Source organism: Nyctibius grandis, chromosome 3 (assembly GCF_013368605.1).
Source record: "Nyctibius grandis isolate bNycGra1 chromosome 3, bNycGra1.pri, whole genome shotgun sequence".
Taxonomy (NCBI): Eukaryota; Metazoa; Chordata; class Aves; order Nyctibiiformes; family Nyctibiidae; genus Nyctibius; species Nyctibius grandis.
The window spans coordinates 11703962-11728511 of NC_090660.1; the positions used below are offsets into that span (position 1 = coordinate 11703962).

At 41.6% G+C, this 24550-nt stretch overlaps 1 protein-coding gene across 1 annotated transcript in view; it reads right to left on the reverse strand.

Moving 5' to 3' along the window:
* Positions 1-24550, reverse strand: part of PHACTR1 (phosphatase and actin regulator 1) — a 320783-nt gene that overhangs the window by 106502 nt on the left and 189731 nt on the right. Inside the window, exon 4 of the mRNA XM_068396426.1 lies at positions 23765-23929. Coding sequence (XP_068252527.1) covers positions 23765-23929 — 165 coding nt within the window. The remainder of the gene's footprint in view (positions 1-23764; positions 23930-24550) is intronic.

Here is a 24550-nt window from a genome sequence, read left to right on the forward strand (position 1 = left end):
TAGGTATGCTAAATTTTAATGCTAATGTATCTATGCTTATGCTTCTGCTCTGGGAAAATATGCTAGTAGGAAAATATGCTAAAGGATGGGCAGTCTCTGACACAAGGCGCTCTTTATTTTCTGCTCATTATAAATTAAAGATAAAGGGGAGCTGAATGAGGTAGGCATAGATGGTACTTGCAACAAGCAATTCAATGCTCCAGCCTCCTCAGAGGAATCAGAATGGAGGCACCTGAACTTAAGTTTTCTAGTGCTTTAATATAGCAGAATAAATTGATAGAGGTGGGCAGAGTCAGGGAGCCCAGCCAGCTGTGTTGAGGAAGTAGCTGAGCAGAGGCAGAAGTTTTGGGAACAATACTAAACAGCAGAAATAATTTTCTGAAGTATTTGCTTTACTTTAAATTCGCCTTAGTGCTATGGGATTTACTATGTCCAGCAAAATAACTGCAGATACAAAATTTATTTAAAAAAATATATAGGAGATTACATATTCTGATATGGCCAGCCACGTGCTTTCTGACAAATAACAATATGATTATTAAAGCTAAAATAAAACACTAAAAGCGATTGCTTCTTCATAACATAGAAGCTGACATTGTTTGCTTAACTGAGGCACATACTGAGGCACCTACCATATAGATGAGATGTGACAAACTTGGCAACACCTGGAAAGGATGTTACATTAGAACCTCTGAAGCCTCTTCATCACCGCATTGGTATTAGTCCTGCCTACCTTACAGAGTACAACTTACAACATAAACATCATCTTGGGCTTTTTCCTCCAGGTTGCAATAACATTGTGCAAATAGTCTTGGAAATGGCAGCCAACTGATTGCGTGTTCTGTGTAAAACTCTCTCTTCCAAGTTTACAGACTACGCTGTCTGTGTCAGTCACGTATAACCTTGTGTCAACTAAGTTCCTACACCATTTGTAACACCAAAACAACGTCAAAACCCATTGATAAGATTGGATCAAAAGTTTTTCCTCAGTGTAGAAACGCTTCTCCCCTCACCCTCTAACTGCTTCATTTAGGTCTCTGAGCTCTCCCAATAGCTTTGCTCTGAAGTATCTCGTTTGAGAAACGTCTGATGTTACGCAATATATACTTCATACCTATGAAAATACTATATGAAAAAGATTAACACATATACAAACAGAGAACGTGTTAACACCCGCCTTTACAGCTTCAACCACAGCAGCTGTGTGCGGGACAGCTGCTACCAAACGTGGCTTTTCCAAGGTCCTACCAGGAGTCTCTGAAAAAAAGTGACTTGAGCCAGGCTGGCTGCCCATCCCAAACCAACAACTTATAAGGAGAAAAGCCATCTGAAGCATGAGACTTCACTAATGAAAAGTCCCCACAGAAGACGTTCACTTAAAAATGAACAGAAAAAGGAGCAGTGTCCACCAATTATAACAGTGTCCACCTATTGTAACAGTTGTTCCAGTTAATTTATTCTTTATGAAAGGCAAGTTCTACAAGGCTGGTGCTCCTGGCTCTGAATTTCATGGAGGTTTCTCCACACAAGATTCAGAGCAGTTTTAATATGCAAATACACATCAGCTTCCAGAAGCTTAGATGAAGATAGTACCAAGTCCAATCCTGGTACTGCTACTAGGTTTTCAGTCACCAGATTATAATGCTTTTATCTGAAAATACAGTTAGATGGATAATGCTCAGTATATGAATTTATAAGTATTTATTTTTCAGGTTTGTTCAGTACCACTTCTGCACTGTCATGAGTTACACACTTAAAAGAAAACAACAGGACTACAATTTTCTTTGCAATATCAGCATTATCCTGACTACACATCAAAATAAATGAACAATGGGCATAGTTGTAACACAAGCACCAGAAGTTCCAGTAATATTCAATCAGATCTGAAAACATCATTATAACTGAATATCCAGCATTTTTGTACGTTCCAGACCTAGTTGAAATATTGTACATATTTCATTGTTCTGAACTTAGATGTGAACTTCACCAGGGTTCAAGGAATATTTGTACCCATACATGTGATCTAGGCACATTTGTAGCTAACAGCATTATTAAAAATTAATCTTCATAAATACATAATCATATTTCTGTTTCATGGAAAGTTAAGTGGTTTGTGATCTCCTGCTGTTCTTCATAAAATGCTGCAATACTAGGTTTTGTCCTTTTCTCAAACAACCCTACTGCTGTGGAATAGTATTGACTAATACTAAAGTAACACTGTTAACAGGCAAGAATTGTGAGGTGTGTGTATGTACAGATAGGTAGAGAGAGAGAGGAGGACAGAACCATGTGTCCCAGGTGAGAAGAGTGTTTGTTTTTTTCTGTACAAAGAACTGTAGCTTTTGTCTTTCTGATGCCAGCCTATTTTGTTAACAAGTGGTTATTTGCCTGTCCTGCTGCCTGTATACCCCCCAAGATGAAGGAGAATCACAGATTCTAAGAGGCCTTTTCTAACTTAAGTAGAAAATTGCAATTATTTTGCCAAATCTTCTAATTAGCAGATGGTATCACAGCCATTGTCGGTCAGATGCTGCTCTCAGTACACCAAAGCAATCCCTTTATTCTCAAGCGGGACACGGAGATGTAAACAGAGACAGTATTTCCACTTTACTCTCCTGTAATTAAGTGGAACAGAGTAGGGAAAGGACATGACAAATACAAGATCCCTATTAAAATGTTTGAAAACCTGAAAGCTTTCTGCTAGCATTGTGACAAACCCCACTCAGATAAATAATGATGAATTTTTTTGATGGAGCAACAAATTTACCTATTCTCATCTTAATACATTTGACTGAGGTTCAGGTACACCTGGTACATGTATAACTTTGACCAGAACTGTCATAGGTGAAGCTCTCCAAGAATTTCAAAAGTGATTCATTAACACCAAAGTGATTAATTATACCTACACTATATACCTCTAAAAACTGATGCCACAAAACCACACCTAGGGGTATATTTTTATATACCTGCCATTCTCAATCAGGAAGGCAGTCTGAATGTTAAAATTGCCAAAGGGACGACAGCTCCTGAAATCCTGTCTACCTTTGTACTCGCTGAAGCAAAGGCAGACTGTTAATTTACTCCCCTCCTTGAAGTCATCAGGAAGAGGTTTGGATAGCCACAACTTCACTGCAAACAGAATCGCTTCAAACTGGCCCACTGCTGCAGAACAGCACACAGTAGCCAGCAGAAGCGGGACATGCAATCACACACACATCATCAAAACATCTGAGATGAGCTAAGACAGGCTTATCAGGATTTACATTTCCCAGGAGGGCACCATTCAGTGAGAGTTTATTTTCTGTATCTGTAAGAGATTGGTGCTAGCAGAACTGAAAACGGTGCCTGCCTGTTTTTTTATACTGAGTCTTTTCCACGGATTTCCTCCATTTCCACCATGCCACCCCACGTTGTGAAGCCTCCTTGAGCTTAAAGCAGGGTGCAAATCTGACAAGCTATTCTGTCAGATCCAGTTTGGGCGGTTTCACCTGCCTGAATGTTCCCATGAAGGTCTGAAGTCATTCACAACCCAATTCACCTGCATCGCTCTGGCACTTCACTCGGTAACGCTCGAAAATGCCTGGGAGTGTCCTGGGCACCTCTGAACGCTGCAGTGTGAAGCAACATCCAGATACATAAAACACCAGGAATTGTAGTGAAAGTTTTCACTTCTCCTTAGCTCCCTGGCCACTAAGCAGTTCAGATGCAACTAATTCCAATAGGAATTGTCCATCTGAAACTCTTGATGGGCTTTGACAATCCTAGAGAGGAGGAAAGAGCATATGCCTGTGCACATTAATATACAGCTGGAGGAAACACAATATCCCTGCTGAACCACATACTGAAATACGAGATTTGAAGAATTAGGCTCGCTCTTATAAGGGCCCAGATACTACAGAATCACTTCATGTCCTTATCACAGCTATTTCTATATCACTAGGAGCCCTGCAAAGCTAGCAAAACATTTTACTTGCTAGAGACTTCTCATTGTCTGTATTCTTGGCGAGCAATAATAAAACAAGGAAAAAGACCCTAAATTACTCATGTCTCATTTCAAAGCTAGAAGCTGAAAACGGAAACCTACTACCATTACGTGCTCCATTGCCTTTGCTTCTACTCAGGGTCATCCAATCCATAAATTCAATTTAAAAGTAATATAAAATATGCATATGTTTACATAACCAAGGCTAAAAATGTTCTACAAATGACCAAGAACGGGAATGGCTTTTAAATTATATAGCAAAAATAACAAATTAAAATAAAATGTGGATAGTCAGAACTACAACACACACCATTTTATGCTTGTTCGACTTGTCCTAGCTTACTGAGGTATGCAGTATCTTTTTAATCTATCTATCTATCCATCTCGCTTGAATAAGCTGCTCTGTATGGTTCACTCCTAAAGTTGAGTGATTACATGTGTCTTAATATACTTAACCTCATAGACTAATTGCTGACATCAATCCACACCCAGCATGTGCCACCAAAATATAATTTATCATAGAATAATAGAATCATAGAATGGTTTGGGTTGGAAGGGACCTTAAAGATCATCTAGTTCCAACCCCGCTGCCATGGGCAGGGACACCTTCCACTAGACCAGATTGCTCAAAGCTGCATCCAACCTGGCCTTGAACACTGCCAGGGAAGGGGCATCCACAACTGTTCTGGGCAACCTGTTCCAGTGTCTCATCACCCTCACAGGAAAGAATTTCTTCCTAATATCTAATCTAAATCTACCCTCTTTTAGTATAAAACCGTTCCCCCTTGTCCTATCACTACTTGCCCTTGTAAAAAGCCCGTCTCCAGCTTTTCTGTAGGCCCCCCCTCAGGTACTGGAAGGCTGCTATGAGGTCTCCCTGGACCCTTCTCTTCTCCAGGCTGAACAACCCCAACTCTCTCAGCTGTCTTCAAAGGAGAGGTACTCCAGCCCCCTGATCATCTTTGTGGCCCTCCTCTGGACTCACTCCAACAGGTCCATGTCCTTCTTATATTTATGTGCTACAAATCTTCAGTATATGGATTTTGACTAGGTTTTTAAAACTAGAAAAAGGAAAGTAAGAATGAGTGCATGTGAGCACGCGTGAGTATGCAATAATCACACAAACACACGTTAGATACCTATTCATGCCATGTTTGTCTTCCTGCTGTCTTGATTCAGCCTCTACCTTTGCTCCTCATTTATAAGTAATATATTGTCTGCCCCACGCTTGTTATCTTCAAGCACTGAGCACAGGTTCACTTCAATTTAGGAGTTAGCTTGACAATTAAAAGACATGTTACTGAACAGACTAAAATGGACTGGAAGAACAATGCAGTCTGGGGCAAAATTTATGCTTTTATTTACAATGTCAGTGTTACTGAACCTGATAGATTTAAGAGGAAATACCTAGACATAACTGCAAGCAAAATTTGACCTGAGATATTTGGAATAAAGGTGTAAAGCAAAGTATAACTTTATCTTACATAAGCAAAAGTCAATTGTTATTTGCTGCTTTGTGTTACCCAGATGGTATTGGTGCTAACTATGTTAAAAAATGGGAAAGATCACACACAGCTCTCATAAAAGACACTGCAAAATAAAATTAAGTGAAATCTGAGCCTAGCACTGCTCTGTGGCTAGCATGATTTTAAGGTGATCTGTGCTTTCTTTATCCTCTTCTAGCCTGCCCACTGGGCTGCAGGACAGAAGACAAGCTGAGAAAATGCTGTGAGTCAAAGGCCTGGCCTAGCTGCCTGCCTGAGATACCCAAAGGCAAGTGCTTGCAAGCACAGCTTTTAGACGAGGCCCTGCTGGTTGTCTCTTACAGTATCTTCACTGTGGGAGTTATTCTCTGGGCAGATCCAGGACTTCTGTAGGCATTTTACCCGATGTAAAAGGGCTGAAATGCGAGTAATGAACCACCCCATGTCTCTTGTGCGTGCTCTTTTCTGCCATGAGTAAGGTTGTCTTCTGCTGTCAATTCCTGCAATGAAAACGATCCCATCGACATCTGTCTGGGACATCTCTGGCAGGAAGAACTGGAGACCCAACTTGCATTGTGTTGAGGAAGCTGCTGTCTGACCTAAGGATTTTCCCGTGATACGGAGCATGGAAAAATGAAACAAAATCCTCCAGGGGTACACTTTGAGCAGTCTCAAAGCAGACAGCATTGAAAGAATGGAAAACAGCCCAGATTTTAGCAAAATACAGTGGATCACTAGCTGGAGAGGATATCCTAAGGCACGAAAATGATCTCAGGCAGATAGCAAGAAGACACAGGTCAGTGTGCTCACGTCAGCCCAGGATTGGTTCCAATTTTTAAAAATCTTGTCGACTGCTTAATTTATATTTCCTAGCCTAATTCTTAGTGAAATTTAATTAAAGTCGTGTTTGGATTTAAGCATTCCACCATAGTATTAGCTACCCACTCAGTACAGCGCTGCTCTCGTCAGAGACATACTGATTGTGGTTTACACAGCACTTGCTGCTTCTCCTCAGAGGGCTGATTGGTCCCATGATGCTCATGCTCTTCCTGATTTCCAGCTGTTACATTTCATTAAGAGACATCTAAAATTGCTTCAGTGGTTTCCTCATATTACTTTTCCACATAAGCAGTTGGTTCGATTACCATGGGGATGCCACGGAGTCAAGAACAGGATGAGAGGTGGCTCTTGAGACTCTCTTCCTACACAGAGGTAGTCCCACTTCAAAAGACTTTGGGAAACACTCACATGAGCAACTAACACATGGAAATGACTAAAGATCTTCTGGAGACTAATGGGACTAATACATTTTCATTATTCAAGCAAAGCAAAAGAGGAAAAATTAAGCAAATGATGACCCAGAAATCAGCATTTTGTAAACAATTTCCACTTTGTTATTCAACAACATAATTTTGTTCCACAGTTATCTCCTCTAATAAATGTGTATGCATTTTTTGTGTTCTTTCCTTGAAAGCATTACTTAAAATGGTCTTCTCACTAACTGGAGTGCCCTAGATATGCAGCAGAAAGCCTTCAACACATTTTTACATAGGGTCAGGCCTGTTGTCACTGAAGGCGATGAGATTTCACCACCCAGTTTAACAGAGAAAAAAGTGCTCTACATCATCTGCTGTGGGGAGGCAGTGTAGGGAGGGACAGCACTCAAACACATGTATAGATTCCAGGGAAAAAAGTAGGACATAAGCATACATACATAAAGGCTGTACAGCACCACCAGATGTTAGATGAATAGGGAGACTCTACCCTACTTGCTACAAATCAACTATAACGTGAATCTAGGGCTCCTGAATATTAGCCCTCTTTTTATCCAGCTTCTCTGCAGCACAAGAGACATCATTAAACCAGCAGCAGAAGTACTTCACTTAGCCTACACCTTGCCACGTGTGCTTAGAATAGCTATCGCTTTGTTCGTCTTAATCTACAGGGAGGTTCAGATGAAGGATGCATGCCAATTTATTCATAATATGCATACCAGTACCATGTTTGCTCTAACACTGGCTAAGAGAGAGCTCTGCTCTTCTGGAGACACTGCTGAGTTTTACTATGTAGTGCAATGCTTAAAGCCCGTCTTCTGTTTCTCCCGTTTATCTGTGCAGTGAACTATGATTTGGCATATTTTCAATTAGCACAGAAGGGCAGCGCTGCAGCTCTCTTCCCCTGTCACTCTTCTATCCTGTGTATTCACAGCATTCACTTTTATGGTTCCCCCTTCGAGGGATGCAAGGAAAGAAAACACACTGATGTAACTCATATTGCAGTGTGGGGTATCAAGGGTGCCCAAATACACACGGTATTTCTTGGATGAAACCATGTTACCAAGACAACAGATACCACACACCAAAGCCACTCTCTCCCTCAGGGCACATAATTCCAGAGATAAATCCTAAAGATCCTGGTCAAATAGAACTTGTTTTTCTCAGTGGTCATTTTGATGATCAGGACCCCAAGAGAAAGATGTCGTGACTACCCTGAAGAGCTCAGAGACAGCTCAATTCAGCAAACAAACCAGTGCCACAAGACAAGGAAGAAACTGTAAAATTGCTCTCTCCTCACTGGCAGCAGGGGCTCAGGTCCTCTGGAAACCCAGGTTCAGGTCCCAGCATATGGGATAGCCCATGGGGTACTGTCAATGCTTTCCAGCAGGTGGGAGGTAGTGGTGAGGGGCTCGGTCATGACCTTCTGCAAGAGGAGCTCAGCTAACTCCCTCTCAACAGATGCAAGAATCCTAAATAAATGTCTTGACCAAAATGTGAATTAGCTTTAAATTTGTTAATTCAATGGACCAATTCAACCTCAGCTGTGTGAGTTCAGACAGTGCAACGCTATGACACAGCTGAGACTGGCCTTGATCTAAATGCCACTCAAACAAGGCCAGCTGAGTCAAGTCAGTCTCACAACCCTTGCAGTGAAATCAGAAAATGGACTAATCTGCTAGACAAACAAATGGGGGGATTTTGATTGGTTTTGTCAGCTACTTGCAGTGCCTTTTAGCCTGCAGGAATGTTGTCTGTACATTAATGCCAGAAATACCACAGTGTCACTGGCCTCTCATTTCAGCACAATTCAGCCTTTGCAGATTCAGATGCAAAAAGTCAACATCAATATTTAGAGGTAGCCATTCCAAACGACAAGCTTTCTGGGGCGTAAACATCACATCTGAATAAAAGATATTGTATGGACTTGGTTACTACAAGGGATGAGTATATGTGCTGGAGCTCCTGCATCAGTGCTGCCAACATAATAGACTCCTGTGCTATGGAGATCAACAATGGACACCTGACTGTAGGGTGTCACACCCTACACCACACTGTAGGGCCAGTTTAAAGCCATCACTAATTAAGAAGAGTAGCTGTCACTGATTGCATTCTTTTGTTTTATAAACAAATATACATGAATTTTCTGTAATGATCTTCACTTTTGTCCTGAACTGGGTTCTGTGAACTATCAAGACATATGCTATACACTGGTGCGTACATACACCAAGAAATACTGTAAGCACATGTAGTAGGGACTCAGATTCTACCTTCCCCTCCTTTACCTCTGCAAAGAGACAGACCCAACAAGGACTAGATTCTGGCAGAGGCCAGAGCATACTGCAGTGAATTATCCTGTTATGGCAGAAGAAAACCATTCTCCATAGCACTGAGCTCCCCTTCTAGGATGGACTGACACCATTACAGTACACCCATTCCTGGCGATGGTGGTGGTCTAAGAGCTCTTCATACATGAATTAGTCCCAGTGAGAGGAAAAAAGCAGCCGTAGCAAAAGCTGAATGAGATCACAGAGATAAAGAATTATCATTAACCCCTAGTTAATAAGTAAATAAAAGCCAGAAAATATTTACAGAGTCTTTCAATTATCAGATCATCATCAGAGAACACAACATCTGTGCAGTAGTAGGGGATTTACAACTGGCAGGGGTTATGGTGGGCATTCACCTGCCCTGTGGAAAACAAGTAGACCAGTTTCTTATTCTACGATCAAGATACCCCCTGCCTTTGATATTGTTCATTCCAAGCTAATTAAGGCACCCACGTGAAATTTTCAATACTATTAATTCAAGGGCTGAACGAGACATGAATGAGACATTATCCAAAGAGCAATTACTGAGGTTTATGCCCTACTCAGATCAAATATTGCAAAATATCATCTATTCAGAATTCAGAATTTTAGATCTTGACTGATTTTGTGCTCCTCCTAGCCAGCAGGACAGGCTGTTAAGTTCTTGAAAATAAACCACAGAACCATAAAAATAGAACTGTTTCCTAAGATATTAACCCAGATAACCAGGATGAGGATGGCCAAAGCCTGACCCCTTATGAAAGCTACTGGAAGACGGAGGAAACACGTTTTCACTTATCAGTAAGCAAGGGGTATCACACAAATAGTTCCAGATGCCGTTGCGCAGCCTCTGTACAAATCTCAAGATCAACTGGAAAATCAGAAGAAATTAGTAAGTTGTTGTGCCTCTGTTCTACCTCGGCCGACACCCGTCCTCTCGCCATGCTTCACAGGGAACGCACTTAACTCCCACAACAGTTCTGCATTCACTTGTTTGCAGAGAAACCTCCTCTCTCTCTCTCGGGGGTCTGATCCAAACCCCACAAACGCCTGCAGAGTGCCATTCACACCCTGTCTAACACCAAGGGGCTTGGGAAACTATGTCCCACCTGGTTTACAACCCCAGTTGTGAGGTGGTGCAGAGCTCCACCATGCTGCAAGGAGCACTGAAATGCTCAACAGGACAGCGTTAATGCACTCAGGATGCCACTGCACCCCCAGAAGTGGCTGCCATGACTCTGCCTTTTCTTTTCCCTCCTTGTTTTGACTGGTTGCCCTCCCCTACACCCAGTGCAGCATGGGGTTCTCTTTGGAGTGCAGCTAGCGAAAGTTTCCCAATTTTAAAAAAGGGAAAAAAAAGCTTCTTACATCCTCAGCTGTTCTGGTGAAAAGACTGTAACTATGATACAATTAGTTACAGGCAAATATAATCTTTTTTACATTTTACTAATGTCTAATTCCTGTCCTCCAAGTAATGCCACGTCAATAATACTTTCTCCTTCCTACCCCCTTTTCAAAGCAAATGGAAGGGTGAGGACTCACAAGGATTCTCCACTGATCATAAAATCCCAAATTATTTCCATAGACAATTTCTCAGAAGTTCCCCTGATCTGTGCCTTCCTTACAGAAATACATTTGATGAGGGGTGTTTCACATATTTTAGAGTCAAGACTGAAGTTGTGAAAGGATGCCAGGTGCATTGCCACTCTCCCAGACTCATCGCCCAGTCTAGAACCAGAACAGCCAAGGTGTCCTTTTCTGTACCAGCCAGCCAATGTCTGTTTTCTCCCATCCATTCCTGTGTACTTCTAGCAGCAATAGAGGCTTTCTTGTCTTTCTTTGCGCTGGTTGACAACTTCACTACCTGTTTCCAACTTTGGTGACAGGGCAAAAGACCATACATTTGTTATGTTTCTAAAGTTCAGGGAAACTGAGAGGCTGGTTAGAGAAAATTGATCCAAATTGCCATTCCTAGCCTCATCATTAAACATCAAAAGATCCAGGAAGGAACAACCCATATAAAATTGGGTTTCATAAGTTCTGTTGCTCATGGAATTATCGAGTTGTTTCTCCCCACAACTATAAACCAAAATCCTCCGCAGGAGATGATGTACAAGAAGCCACTACCCGCTGAGAAAAACCACCACCATTCAGGCATATCTAAACTTTAGTGCAAATGCCATCTGAATATTTCACTCACAGCCAGCTACATCTTTTTTTAACTCATGTTTAACCTACCTATAGCATATTTTCTCATTAGATATGAAATTGGGAGGAATGCTATTATGACTACTTAATACAGGCTAGATCCTATGCCCATGAAAACCAGAGAGAATCCAATGATCATTTTCATGGGGTTTTCAATCAGGTCCATAAAGCACACAGGCTGTTAGAGGTACCTGTACAGTTTTGAAAATTTAAGTGCCAGCACAGAAGTGTAAATGCAATATCAATTCTTGATGATGGTGATAGAAAATTCATGGGCTTCAAAGCATCTTGATGCAAAACTTAAACATAAGAGGCTGCAAGGGTGCGTTTTGAGTACATGTGTGCATCCTGGAAACATTTTGGGCTGCAGACACAAAGCTTACTACTGCAAAGAGCTGAGCACCCACCGAGTCCCATGGTCCTTTTTTAGGAACAAAGCACCTCAGAAGGGAGACTGTGCAGCTGGCAGAAGCCTTTGTGGTCTGTCCCTGTCAGCAAAGGCTTCTGGTATTCAGCAACTGCTTGCCAGGCACCCCGTGCCCAGTGAAGACGGGGTAATTCACCAGCTTCAGCAGGAAGAAAATCAAACCCATTGTCAATCATTTTCACCACAAACACATGTCATCGTCTTCAGGCAGCAGCATTTCTGGGTACTCTTTGGACCTTCCTCAGAGTACTGCTTATCTATGCACTTTCAGCTGTTAGTCCCATGCTACTTTTAACTAAGGAGTTAATGAAGAGCGCATGGAGACCACAAGCTTCCTGCAAAACAGAGAGAAGTGAGGGATTGGTGTTTTCAGGCTCAAGCAGTAGCTAGTGGCAGATGTAAATTTCCCAATATCTTGTTTTTTAAAATAGGCAAATAATGCTGTTGGTTAAGTTGAAAAAGTATCCTTCACCACAGCAAAAAGATGATTTTTACTGCCTGTTTTGATAAACAGAATTGTTTGTGATTGCCTGATTAACTTGGAGAGATGTATATATAGAGCTCTGAAGATACAAAGGAACAAGAGTGTTTGTTAATTATAAAATTAAAACCTTTTTAAGAGGAACTAAGGTCTGTTCCTTCAAAAACCTACACTCACACATTCAGCTGCAAAATAAGAGACCAAGATACTCCATTTTTCAGTCTGGAAACATATACCTGCTACTCCAGCATAACAAAAGGAATAGCAAGTGATGTTCAGCGTCATGGATCTATTCCATCATTACTTTTACCTGAAAGTGTGGGACATCCTGTAGATAATAAACAACTCAGATGCAGTTAACAACAGATAGTATTGTATCTTTGGCCTATACAAATAAATGGAAACCAAAATAAGTCTTATTTTTAACTACTCCAGTCTTCTTTATAGATACACCATACAATGGAACTGAAACATTCCTCTGAAAATGTAATCAGTATCAATAAAGCAAATTATAAATATTCAGAAAATTCATAATTTTCTTCAAAATAGTGAGTTTAACTTCTAGTAAGAACTTGAGAATTTTTTTCCATGCTTTTAGTTTCCAAGACTTTATTCTACAGTCACAAGGGGTTTTTAATAATCCTTTTTATTATTGGAATCCAAGATTCCCAAGACTTGACTTAGTGAGCTGCTGTTCTGAAGGAACCCTACACATGGACAGACTGATCAAAAAAAAGAGGAGACCTGGTGAAATTGCAATTAAGTCCTGCAATACTTGGTGTGTAATAATCTATAGGCATCATTCGCAACAAGACTGGGATAGGTTAGCAGCAGAATTTGGGAGAGAGAAACAGTAGCTTTCTCTTTTCATTAAATGCTCTAATCACCACCTCAGGCTTCTTTTGCCTAGTCCCTTGCGTCAGCCCAAGTAGTCAAGTGCAGCTCTCACTGAACACAGCCTCTAGATCCCATCTCTTGTGGCAGCTAAGATAGTTACCTGATTGTCTCTTTCCTGCACACTAGCTCCTGTGGCTACTTACACGGGTGCTCAGGAAAAGCAATCTGAATTAAGTAATTCAAGGAGGATCACCAATGCCACATTAAACACTTGCGTGGACATTTTAATTCAGAACTGAACTGGCCTTAATGAATTAAAATAAAATGAATGAGTTTATGAACTGAATAAACATCCACCCAGGGGTTTATGGTGATGTAACCAATCTGTTTCATATTTACAGTTTAAATAATTCAAGTTACAATGTACAAACAAACCCTAGTATAAACAAGACTTAGACCAAGATTTCTAAGAAACTGTTCTTCATCAAGCTATCTTTGATTCCCAATTAATAATCTGATTTTTCTTATTAAATCTCTGTACAGAGGGCAATTCAGTTTCTTTCTAGCAACTATTTATTATTCCTCAACATATTAGCCCCAGCAGCCCTAGAAAGAACTCATGAAGCTAATGGTTTTGTCTGAGTGACTGCCATCCATGTTTCAGATCCCCGTGGACCTGGGATTCTCATCTCTGCTGCCAATACCGTATACATCTAGCTGTATGTGCCTTTTTAATGCAGTTCACAGACATCGAAATAAAGAGCAGCTACTGTATTTAAAAAATCCCATCAGATTAGAGTAATTGGGCTGCATGTTCACATTACTGTACCAACCCATTTCCCAATCACAACATGGGTCAGATGTCAGTTGGGTCACTGATATGGTAGGGCTCAATCGAGGTACTGCCACGCTGGCCTCAGGGATTCCTGCTTCATTTCCCTGCCACGGGAAACACCGAGCGAAAGCAAAATGGTATTCTAGGAACAAAACCTCCTCAAAAGCACCTCTGAGTGAGGACATCTAACAAATTTCCCTTTCAGAAACCACCCAGCAGCAGACTCTGAAAGGCATGGGAGATTTTCCTCTCCGTTGTTCTGGGAGCAAGAGGACCGTGCTCACCTCTGACCAAAGCACTGGGGAACCGGTGGAGTCACCGAGCAGATTTCCCCAGCTGAAGCATCTGGCATCTGCGATGCCACCGATGGACTCCAGTGAGTCTCCAAACACGCACCAGCACAGCATAGATTACTGACTGATGACACATTTGCACAGCAATATTCAGTGGCTGTAGCTTTGATAGCTTAACAAAAATGACCCAAGGCATGAGTTGTTTAAAAGCAGGCTTCTGCAACCAGCCGGCATCATGACAGAAAGGACCTGCAGCTTTTTTGGGTCACTGAGATAACCTGGTGCTACAGCTACCCACTATCACTCCGTCTTTGTTCTCATCACAGACCAGATGCCTCATGGCTCCATGTCACTGTGAAATGATACTATTTTCCCCCACATCTTTAAAAAGGGCGGTGAAAACCTGCAGAACAAAAGTCAACAGTCTGAGAAATAGTAATTAATTTCCATGCTTCAAATGCAATCTGAAAATAAAAAGCAGCTTCAACACATTTTGTTGTTAAATGAAAGCATTCTAAAATAATCTGCAAGGACTCAGTCTGTGAAGACTGTATGTTCATGAGTCACGGCAATAGCAGCTGAGGATATACAACAATTTTTTACACAAGAATGAGCTGCTTCCAAACATGCTTGTTCTCTTTCCCCCCAACCAGGTATTCCATTATTGCTGATTTGTTGGTAAAACGCTTCTTAACGCATCCCAAACAAATGCCATTCTCTAATCCACACACCATGCAGAAGCTTATGCTATTAACAGCGTCTATTTTTCAGTCCTCATAATTTGCTGTAAATTCTCTGATGGATTAATTGTATTATTATATTATTTTAACAGAAATGCATTGTTGTAGAATTATGTTGCAGGATTACAGTTTGGGCGGCCTCGTATAATCTTCACAGCAGCTGGAAATGTAATTAGCATAAAAACCAAACAGCCTCATTAAACATCCCCTTCCTGTAAGAAGGGACACATTGAAGGGCCTCGTCTCACACGTTCCATTAGAGCTGGCACGGGGCTAGAACAATCCCAAAACACATTTTTCAGTCCAGCTAAGCAAAGTCCACTTCTTAAACCCTGGAAATGTTCTGCAGCAGATCTCGGGAAGACACAACGATGCTGCTCTGTAGTGGAGCACACGCTCCCGGGGGAGTGATTATACCCCCCCGTTGTTGAACCTGGAGCTTCCATTTGGCAGTTCAAGTATAAAGACAGACAACTGCTTTAGCTGCCTTCTGCGTACAAATCGGATCTGCAACTTCCGAATGCGTTTGAATTCTTTTAATCTGCTTAAAATGACAAATCTAAAAAGACTGATAATTTAGAATTCCAGCAGTAACGAGGCAAACATCACCCTTTGCTTTCCCTTGCTATGAAGTGCCTTCAGCCACCATAACCTTTGGGCTGTTTATCTAATCACGTGGTTGAAAATGACCACTGGCTTTAAAAATCTCTGTGGATCTTTGGTTCCACTGCAATAAGCAGGTACACAGGCTAGTTCTGCTCCCTCTATAGAAAGGCAAAAGGTCAAATTTTTAAAAAGTTGCCTATAGTTTTGCATGAATTCTGGTGCAACTTCTGGCCAGCTTCTCATAAAGCATTAAGAAAATGTTAGTGGATGCAAAGAGAAGCTATGGGCAATCTGCATTTAGACCTAGAATATAAGTTTTTTTCACTTCCAAAATTCAGAATACATCAAGTGTGCAATCAACGCAAAAAACAAAACTAAAAATGGATTTTAATTTTTTATTCAGTCCTTGAGCCTAAGCAGTGTAATATTTCAGCAGACTTAAAATACAAATGTTTTCCTGTGTGTCAGGTCATTTTATATTTGGAATTCAAATTTTTAGCTATATTTGTTAATATCTATTTCAAATTTGAGATAGAAATGTAAATTTGAATCAAAACTCTTCTGAGATTCATCTAGAATATACTGAAATACAATATACTTATTTTCTGGTATTTCCTTTAGATAAAAATGTTTGCTTAAGTCAGTGTGCGTTCGTGAACAGCCCACGTTCCTGCAAAATGGTGCTTTTCTTCAGAGAATGACAATTTGCACCTCCCTCAAAAAAATACACAAAACAGGGAACAAAGAAGCACTTAGTAAACTCTGAAAAGTGGTTGTATTGCTGGGTTTTAACAAAACTGGAGCTCCTGTTTGGAAGTCTGGACTAAGTTTTACATCAGTGCCACTTCTCTCTCTTCTCCCAGAATCTTGGAAATTATCAGTGATTTTCAGCAATACCTTAATGCTCTATAAGCTCCTCCAGCACAGCAAAAATACCTGGCTGGAACCAGGATCTGTATTGCCTCCTCACTGCCTCACATTGGAAGGGCCATTGGGGGTTTTACACAGGCTCATTAACAGGCTTTGTCATGGATGAGAATGGGACTTTGGGGTATTTCAGGCTTCAGGGTAACTTCAGACCCAGCTACACTGCAGGGGAGACCCTGCTCTCTCTCTCAATGCCAATTCAGAATTACATTTCCAAGTCATCAGAATAAGAGGGTGAAAGAAGAAAAACCATAATTACCTCAGTTCTGCAAACCCAAACCTAGAGACAGTCTGGTCTGAAAGTGTAAGAGGAATTGTAACTGAAATATTAACACCTTTCACATGGGATCACAGTCGTTATTAAATAAAATTCGGGAGAACAGAATGGGACCATAAAGTGCTTTAGAACACAGTTATCCTTGTTAGCCAATGATCCAAACAAAACCACTGCTTTCAAAGTACAAGCTGAAAATAGGACCTTTGTAGACAGATTTCAATAACTTGGTAGGCACTTGGAAAAACCACCCACAACCTCTCCCCCCTCGATCACCTCCCCAAAAGTACAGGCAGAGGCGAGGGCAGGCATGTCTGCAGGCTGCGCTTCTCCTTTGCTTCCCCAGGCAAAGGTCTCACCCAAATGGCATGACTAGTTTAACAGCCCGAGAGTTTTACATGAGAAAACACGAGAGGCGATCACTGGCAAAGCAGAAGGGAGTAGGAAGGTTTAAGAGCAGCACTGGCAACACATCACTGAATTTCTACCAATTGGAATATTCTGGAAAGCAAAGTTCAAAATATTTACCTATTATAGTTGGAAATAATCAGCAGTAGGAATAAAATTATATGGGTATGGTTTATGAATAGCAGTTCCTCTAATTGCACAGATTTACCACATTTTGTTTTCTTCTTGTTATTCATCAGAAACATTGAAGGTCCTTGCCTGTAAGTGTTGCCAAATTTAAACAATCCCTCTGCTGGCTGGGAGACTTAACTTATATAAACATATTGACATATGAATTTTTACAGAGCACTTTTAAAAAAAAACTCTGGTTGGAAAAATCGAAGCACCAAGGCTTAGCAAGTGAAAAAAATAGCTTTTGAGCATAAAATGAGTGGTTGTTTTACTGTAGGTTCTGGGAGTGGGGCAGCTAAAGGTTGCATGAGTGGATTTTGTTTTGGCACACTTGATTTTCTTTAAATGGCTTGAGTGAGAGTGAAAGGAAATGGAAGAGTATGCACGCCTCCCCTAAAAAGCAAACTGAAAAAACCCAGATGCTCCCTTTTGTGGCACTGTCTACACTATTGGGCTTCGATCTTTCGGTCCAGCACGCAGACCTTAGCTATTCCAGTTTAACAGAGTAACCTCTAGCAAGAGAAGATCGTCAGCCTCTGCACAGACAACTATTAAGAGAGTCCTAAGGCCCCTGGGCAGCAGATCAACCCATAAACCTGCCCTGAAAGTCCTAGTCCCCCAATCCAACCTTCCCCAATCCAACTGATGATGCCTGGCTCACACCGATTTGCCTCTTGGCTCTTCTGATATCCTGGTCTACTTCGTTCAGCCCCAGTCTTTATCCCTTCAAACTCCTCAGTTCTACACCTTGAGAAGAGTTCCTGAACCCCAACCTCTACAATTTCACACAAAGCAAACAAAGCTTTAAATGAAGCAGGAGTGGGTCTTCCCTCTTTTCGGGAGGGCACCCCAAGCAGGACGCTAGGAAGTCACTGTCACATCTTTGGCCACAGAACAGGACACGGCTTGCTAGCTCAACCATGGGTTTTGGGGATGGGAGCTGTGGCACCGGAGGACTGGTCTGTCCTCACTGCCCTGTGGAAGAAGTTGTAAGTATTTCTAGGTGGGGGATCTGGGACACGAACGAAGGGAGGTTTCAAAGCACCTAGGATGAAAGGCTGAGTTCAACAGATTTGCCTGTGCGAACCGCATGAGTTCAACAAGGCCAAGTGCAAGGTCCTGCACGTGGGTCGAGGAAATCCCAAGCACAAATGCAGGCTGGGCAGAGAATGGATTGAGAGCAGCCCTGAGGAGAAGGACTTGGGGGTGATGGTTGATGAGAAGCTCAACATGACCCGGCAATGTGCGCTTGCAGCCCAGAAGGCCAGTCGTATTCTGGGCTGCACCAAAAGCAGCGTGGCCAGCAGGTTGAGGGAGGTGATTCTGCCCCTCTACTCCGCTCTCGTGAGACCCCACCTGGAGTACTGCATCCAGCTCTGGGGCCCCCAACATAAGAAGGACATGGAGCTGTTGGAATGAGTCCAGAGAAGGGCCACGAAGATGATGAGAGGGCTGGAGCACCTCTCCTGTGAAGACAGGATGAGAGAGTTGGGGGTCTTCAGCCTGGAGAAGAGAAGGCTCCGGGGAGATCTTCTAGCAGCCTTCCAGTATCTGAAGGGGGCCTACAGGAAAGCGGGAGGGGGCTTTTTACAAGGGCATGGAGTGATAGGATGAGGGGGAATGGTTTTAAACTGAAAGCAGGTAGATTTAGATGAGATATTAGGAAGAAATTCTTTCCTGTGAGGGTGGTGAGACACTGGAACAGGTTGCCCAGAGAAGTTGTGCCTGCCTCCTCCCTGGCCGTGGTTAAGGCCAGGTTGGATGGGGCTTTGAGCAACCTGGTCTAGTGGAAGGTGTCCCTGCCTGTGGCAGGGGGGGTGGAACTAGATAATCTTTAAGGTCCCTTCCAACCCAAACCATTCTATGATTCTATGATTTGCTTTTCTCTCTTTAGTATTACTGATTGTCTAAGACAACCACCTACTTGGCAATAGAGCTGTTGTGGAGCTTTCTTCTGGCACTGGACATTCTCTGCTCATTGTACAGGGTGCCTATGTACATACCCAAACATTGCTGAATCCCTTGCTTCTCCTGCTCACAACTGAGTTTTCTTCACGTCCCTTAATTTCTCACCATTTCCTGCTTTCCTCTTCTCAGTCCAACCAGTTTCCTCCAAGTATAAGTTACATGCTTCCTCCTCCTCTCTGTAAGGATGGGGGAAGATGAACACACCAATTCTTTAAAATGAAGGTCACCAGAAATGTGAAATGGCAAAACAAGACATTTTTCCCTTATTCAGACTCCTGCAAGCAGCTGAAATACTTTTTCCTGAAAGGTTGCAAGCAGTTGGCTCTTCATGAATACAGTGATAAAAAACTCCAACAGTATTTCAGGTAAGTCAAGAACCTATCTTCCCTCAGGCTTCTTTATTTCCAAAGCACTTCCTTCTCCAAAACATCACCAGGAAATGACATTTCACCAGCACGTGTATGGCACTGCAATAAAACAACAGCACACCCAGGAACTGTTTTCAAATTCACATCAAGACAAGTAGAACAAGATCAAGGTATTAAAAACAATGACAAAGGTCTGGCTGAGGACACAGTCAGCTTTCTCTTTTGCCATCTGCTTTGCTGATTCCCAGAGAGCCCAGTGTGCCTTTGAAAACCTTGTGCAGCCTGCTGGAACCATCCCAGCTGCATCCAGGCAAGGAAATGTGCTCCGGCAAAGAAAATTCAGTTTCTTCCTGGTTTCTTCTGCCATGAGCCTGCTCCTTATCAGTTAAAAGAAACCGTCCCACAAACTGATATAATCTTGCCATTTAGAAGCTTGCCTGTGCTCCCAAAGTTAGAGCTGTCAGCTTTATCATACTGCTTATTGCCGTGAGGGGCCCTCAGCCCTCCATGGTAATAAAGGTTTCCACGCTTTCTGTGCAAGATGAAATTTTAGGCAAGTTAAAAAAAATACACCACACTTTTGACTACAACATGAATAACATTGTGGATGACTTTAATTTCTTTGTCTAACTCCCTGTATATATAACTTCACTGTCAGGAGCATTTATATTGTATTGTGGGAGTTTCAGTGTCCATCAAAGAACTTTCATTAGGACCTTCTGGGGTAAAATGATTTGCAATCCTGGCACTGAAAACTGTGCTGTGCTGAGGGAAGCTTCCCTTCTGTCCAGGAGGAGGATTACTGTGAGAATTAACTTGTTTCTGGCCTTGCTGTGGTACACTGGTGTCCCTCACCCAGTAAAATCTCCCTTCCCGTTTGCTCCGAGTGCGAGCCTGTCTACAGATGGAGCCCATCGGTCACTCATGGCGCATGTCCTGAACAACCTCCTTAATACTCCACCTTCCAGCAGAAGAGGCCGCTCAAATCAAACCCCAGATGCGGGCTCATCTGGCGCTCACCATCTGCAATAACAGACCACACCCCTATAGCGTGATCTTTTCTACCTGTTCTGGTATTCTACAAAATACCTCATGATGATGCTCATGGACAGACCAACTGCAAGGCAAAGGCATTAGATGTCTGCATCAAAAACCACGACTTTCACCTTCATGGCTGAGTCAGCACAAAGGCAGCGTCAAGACTTTAAACCCTTCTGCATAGTCACTACAGGGATATCAAAACAAACGTAACCTATAAACATATGAAGTATATGAAACATATGCATTCTGGTTGTCAGTGACATACAATAATGAAGACAGAAGATGGGGAACTTGGGATGCTCATACATCACAATATGAGTATTAATGTGCTGAAAGCAACCATATATAATAAGTATAACATTAAGGTCCTCCATCAATCAAATTATGGATTTTCTATCTCATCTTATGCAATTATCAGGTGTCAGAAAATAACTTTTCCTGCTACCTAAAAGAGTTTTTTTGCCTACTGACCACTGAACCAAAGTATTCATCTCTGAATAAATAATCAGAGCTTTTAGTCTGATAAAGATATGGATACAAAATGTTAGCACTTGGAAATCTCAAGAAAAAGTCAACCTTTCAACACTAAATATCAGCCTGACTCTCTCTTTCCTCCAGTTGTCTCCCAGAAAAAAAATCCTATTAATTTCAAAGGAAGTTTCAATAGATGAGGTCATGTGTTTTGACCCTTACTGCTTTCGACACTTAAAATAATTGAATCTATTGTTGCAGCAAATAAGAGCCTAATAAAATACTTGTATTAGTATTTATTTTTTACAATTACTGATGTTCTATGCAGGTGGGAAATCTTGGTTGCATGCCTGTAGGGCACTAATGGAAATATTTTTTTTTTCCAAGCATCACATTTATCAGTGCACTAGAAGGAAATAAGCCTGTATTAGGAAGTTTCATGCTGGCTCTCATTATGCCATCTCATAAGCTTGTCCTTTGATTTATTATAAAAATTAAATATATTTTCTCAGTGAGATCAGAAGTATTAGATGAGAGGTTATGGAAATGCTGGGAGAAAAATGCTAGTTTTCCCATGCAAAATCTTTTGTATTACACATGCTAGGTTCAACCAACATTGCTGAATTGCCAGGGAAGTCTGGTGGGATCCTGGTGGATTCCTGTTCCCCAGGGTCAGGGATGATGGAAACTGTGGGGTCCCCAGCTCTGGTACAGGCCAGAAGTAAATCTCTCCCAGTGTCTCCTGCAGGGTGCTCAGCAAATTTGACATCCTTGTCAATTTTGCTGCAGCTAGTGGCAGGGGAGCTGACAGGAATATCAATTTTGCAGAGCAGCTGCAGGATACTGTTAGCTTACTAGAAATGAAAATGTAAAAAAAAAAAAAGGTTATGGATTCAGCTGAGATCAAACCCACTACCGCAATTGACAAACATTTCCTGCAACCTGGAGACCCAGCTTTTAAATTAGTTCTTTAGACACTGAAGTCCCCCTTACCAGGCGAGGAGATCTGCTGGCATGTCTGGTAAAGTTTCCTTCTCCTCCGAGAAAAGGAAATACATGGTTTTACTCTGGTTTTAATCACAGTGTACTTTCCAAATGTTTTGGTAAATGGGGCAAATCTACATAACACTTCTTGTAACGCCCAGAGCAGACTATGCAGGCATATTCAAGCTAGCTTCAAACTAAACAGTCTAACCACAGCAGCATGCAGCCCAGCCCCAGCTCCTGGAGCTGGATAAACCATACAAATAAATACTAGGCAGGCTTTTGCAACCCATGGTATGTCCTGAATTGACATGGTCATCCTCCTAGTTGTGACCAACTAACCCAGCATGCTGGAACTACCTTCAAAGTAGTTGTCACCACAGCGTCCATGCATCCCTAAGAGCTATACGGTTTTCATGGAAATCCTGTCACACTGCACTATGGTTATGACTGATACAGAACATGAAAGACAAGCCTTTTGTTTTGCAGAAACATGACATTTTTGGTGACAATAGCTTCTCAGCTGTCAACTCAACAAATATGATCGTCACTCAGAGTAATACAGCCATCTATTCCAGTTCATTAGCCTCTGCCTGATGAATCAGAGAGCAACTTAAACAGCACAGAGTAAAGAGTCCCTTCAGGTATGAACCCTGGAAAACTCTTACTCTGCATTTAACCTCATGCAAGAATTCGCACTTAGCTAAATGAGACAGAAGTACAGTCAAGTCCTGCCTGAAAGCTTCCACTGTGCAATAAACAGGTCAGAGAGCAACTGGGTTGTAACTCAAGCCTCTTCTGGCACTGAAAGGAGCAGGATCCTCACTGCTTGCTTTCTAGTTCTAGTAAGAACAATAAGAAATCAGAATTCATGTTTTCTCACAAACAATTCAGGCTCAAGACTTGCAAAACCACATGTAGTAATTATTAGTCATCATGGAAGAACAAAGAAAAGAAACCTTCTAAATAGATCACAAAGCTTGAAAATAAACATGCCAGGTACAAACTTTCACCACATGTATCACTGCCTGGATCTGGGATTCTTGCTCAGATCAATTTACAATATAAAAAAAACATTTTTGCAGTTTTCCATACTTATTTTTTGATTAAAAAGAGTCTTAAACCAGGAGTGTTAGAAAGTGATGGCAGAAAGAGAGGTGTGGCAGGAAAAGAGATTTGTTTTTCTCAGAAAACAAGTACACATCTTTCCTGCCCAATGGAACAAATAATTTATGGTTACGCAAGTTACTCAACACAATGTCAACTCCTTTGTCATGTATTTTTCTCGCTCCTCTATTAGCACTTACAGAAGTTTGAAAGTGGCTAAATCCTCCACTAGCGTTGTCCTTTCATACTGCCATTTCCTTTACCCATAATCTGCTAAATCAATGTAACAAGATTTTTCCTGGATTACCCTCTAGCTCTGATAGCAGAAGCTGAATTTACAGCTTAGGTGGCTGCTGCTTTAGTTGCAGTGCACCCAATGTGTTGGTTTGGGTTTTTTTTGAAGAAAAAGCTGTCAAGAAAGTTAGATATCTCTTAGAATCTGAGAAATCTATCCAAGCCAAGCTTCAAAAACCTTAAAAACATGCATAAATTTGGGCTGCATTACAAATTTTTAGCCTTGTTGAGCAAACAGTTCCAGATTAACAAACCAACCCGACTGCGACTATTACCTGCTGAAGTGTGCTTAAATTTTTCACTCTTCTTCTTCCTCCATTTCCATGGCTTAAAAAGCCTTCCAAGAGTGGCAAATTTGCTTCTTCTTCTGATTGGAGGTGTGTGAGTCCCAGGTACTAGAGAATCTGAACGCATTGCCGCCAGTCTTTCCACTTCCTCAGCTGTAGTTTCAGCAAGAAAAGGAGAAAAAAAAAGGGGGGGAAAGTGAAATAAATGATTTAATAAATTATCAGAGAACCACACAGACGGTCAAAATTTTCCATGGTTACAGAGAACAGTAAAAAAGGGAAAAAATTGTCATCTTTATTATTTTAACATTATTTTCTTTCCTGTCAGTGGAATCTATAATCTACTGTAAAGATCAGTGTTAGCAATCAGATTCATCAGGAATACGGATTATTACAATAGCAAAGTTATGATCCTTAACAAATTGTTGTGCATCGCTCTAGACAGCTTGCAGTCCATCCACCAGCCATTCCTGGGGAAGCATGACAGAGATGGGGGAAGAGAAAGCTCCAAAAAAATGATGCAACAATGCTTAAAAGAAACATTGCAAGTCTTTTTTTTTTTGCAATGGAAAGAGACATTTTCATGAACTAATATTTACCAGGAACAAGGACCCTGATAAACAGTGACTCTCTGGTATCATTACCGTGTCCATTAAAACCACCTGGGTTACAAAAGGGGCTGCATTAGGAATTTCCTAGTGACAGAAAGGGTGCTAAAAATTCAGATGGTTACTTCTAGTCCCACTTTTCTGCCAACTCATTCCCCTCCAATGC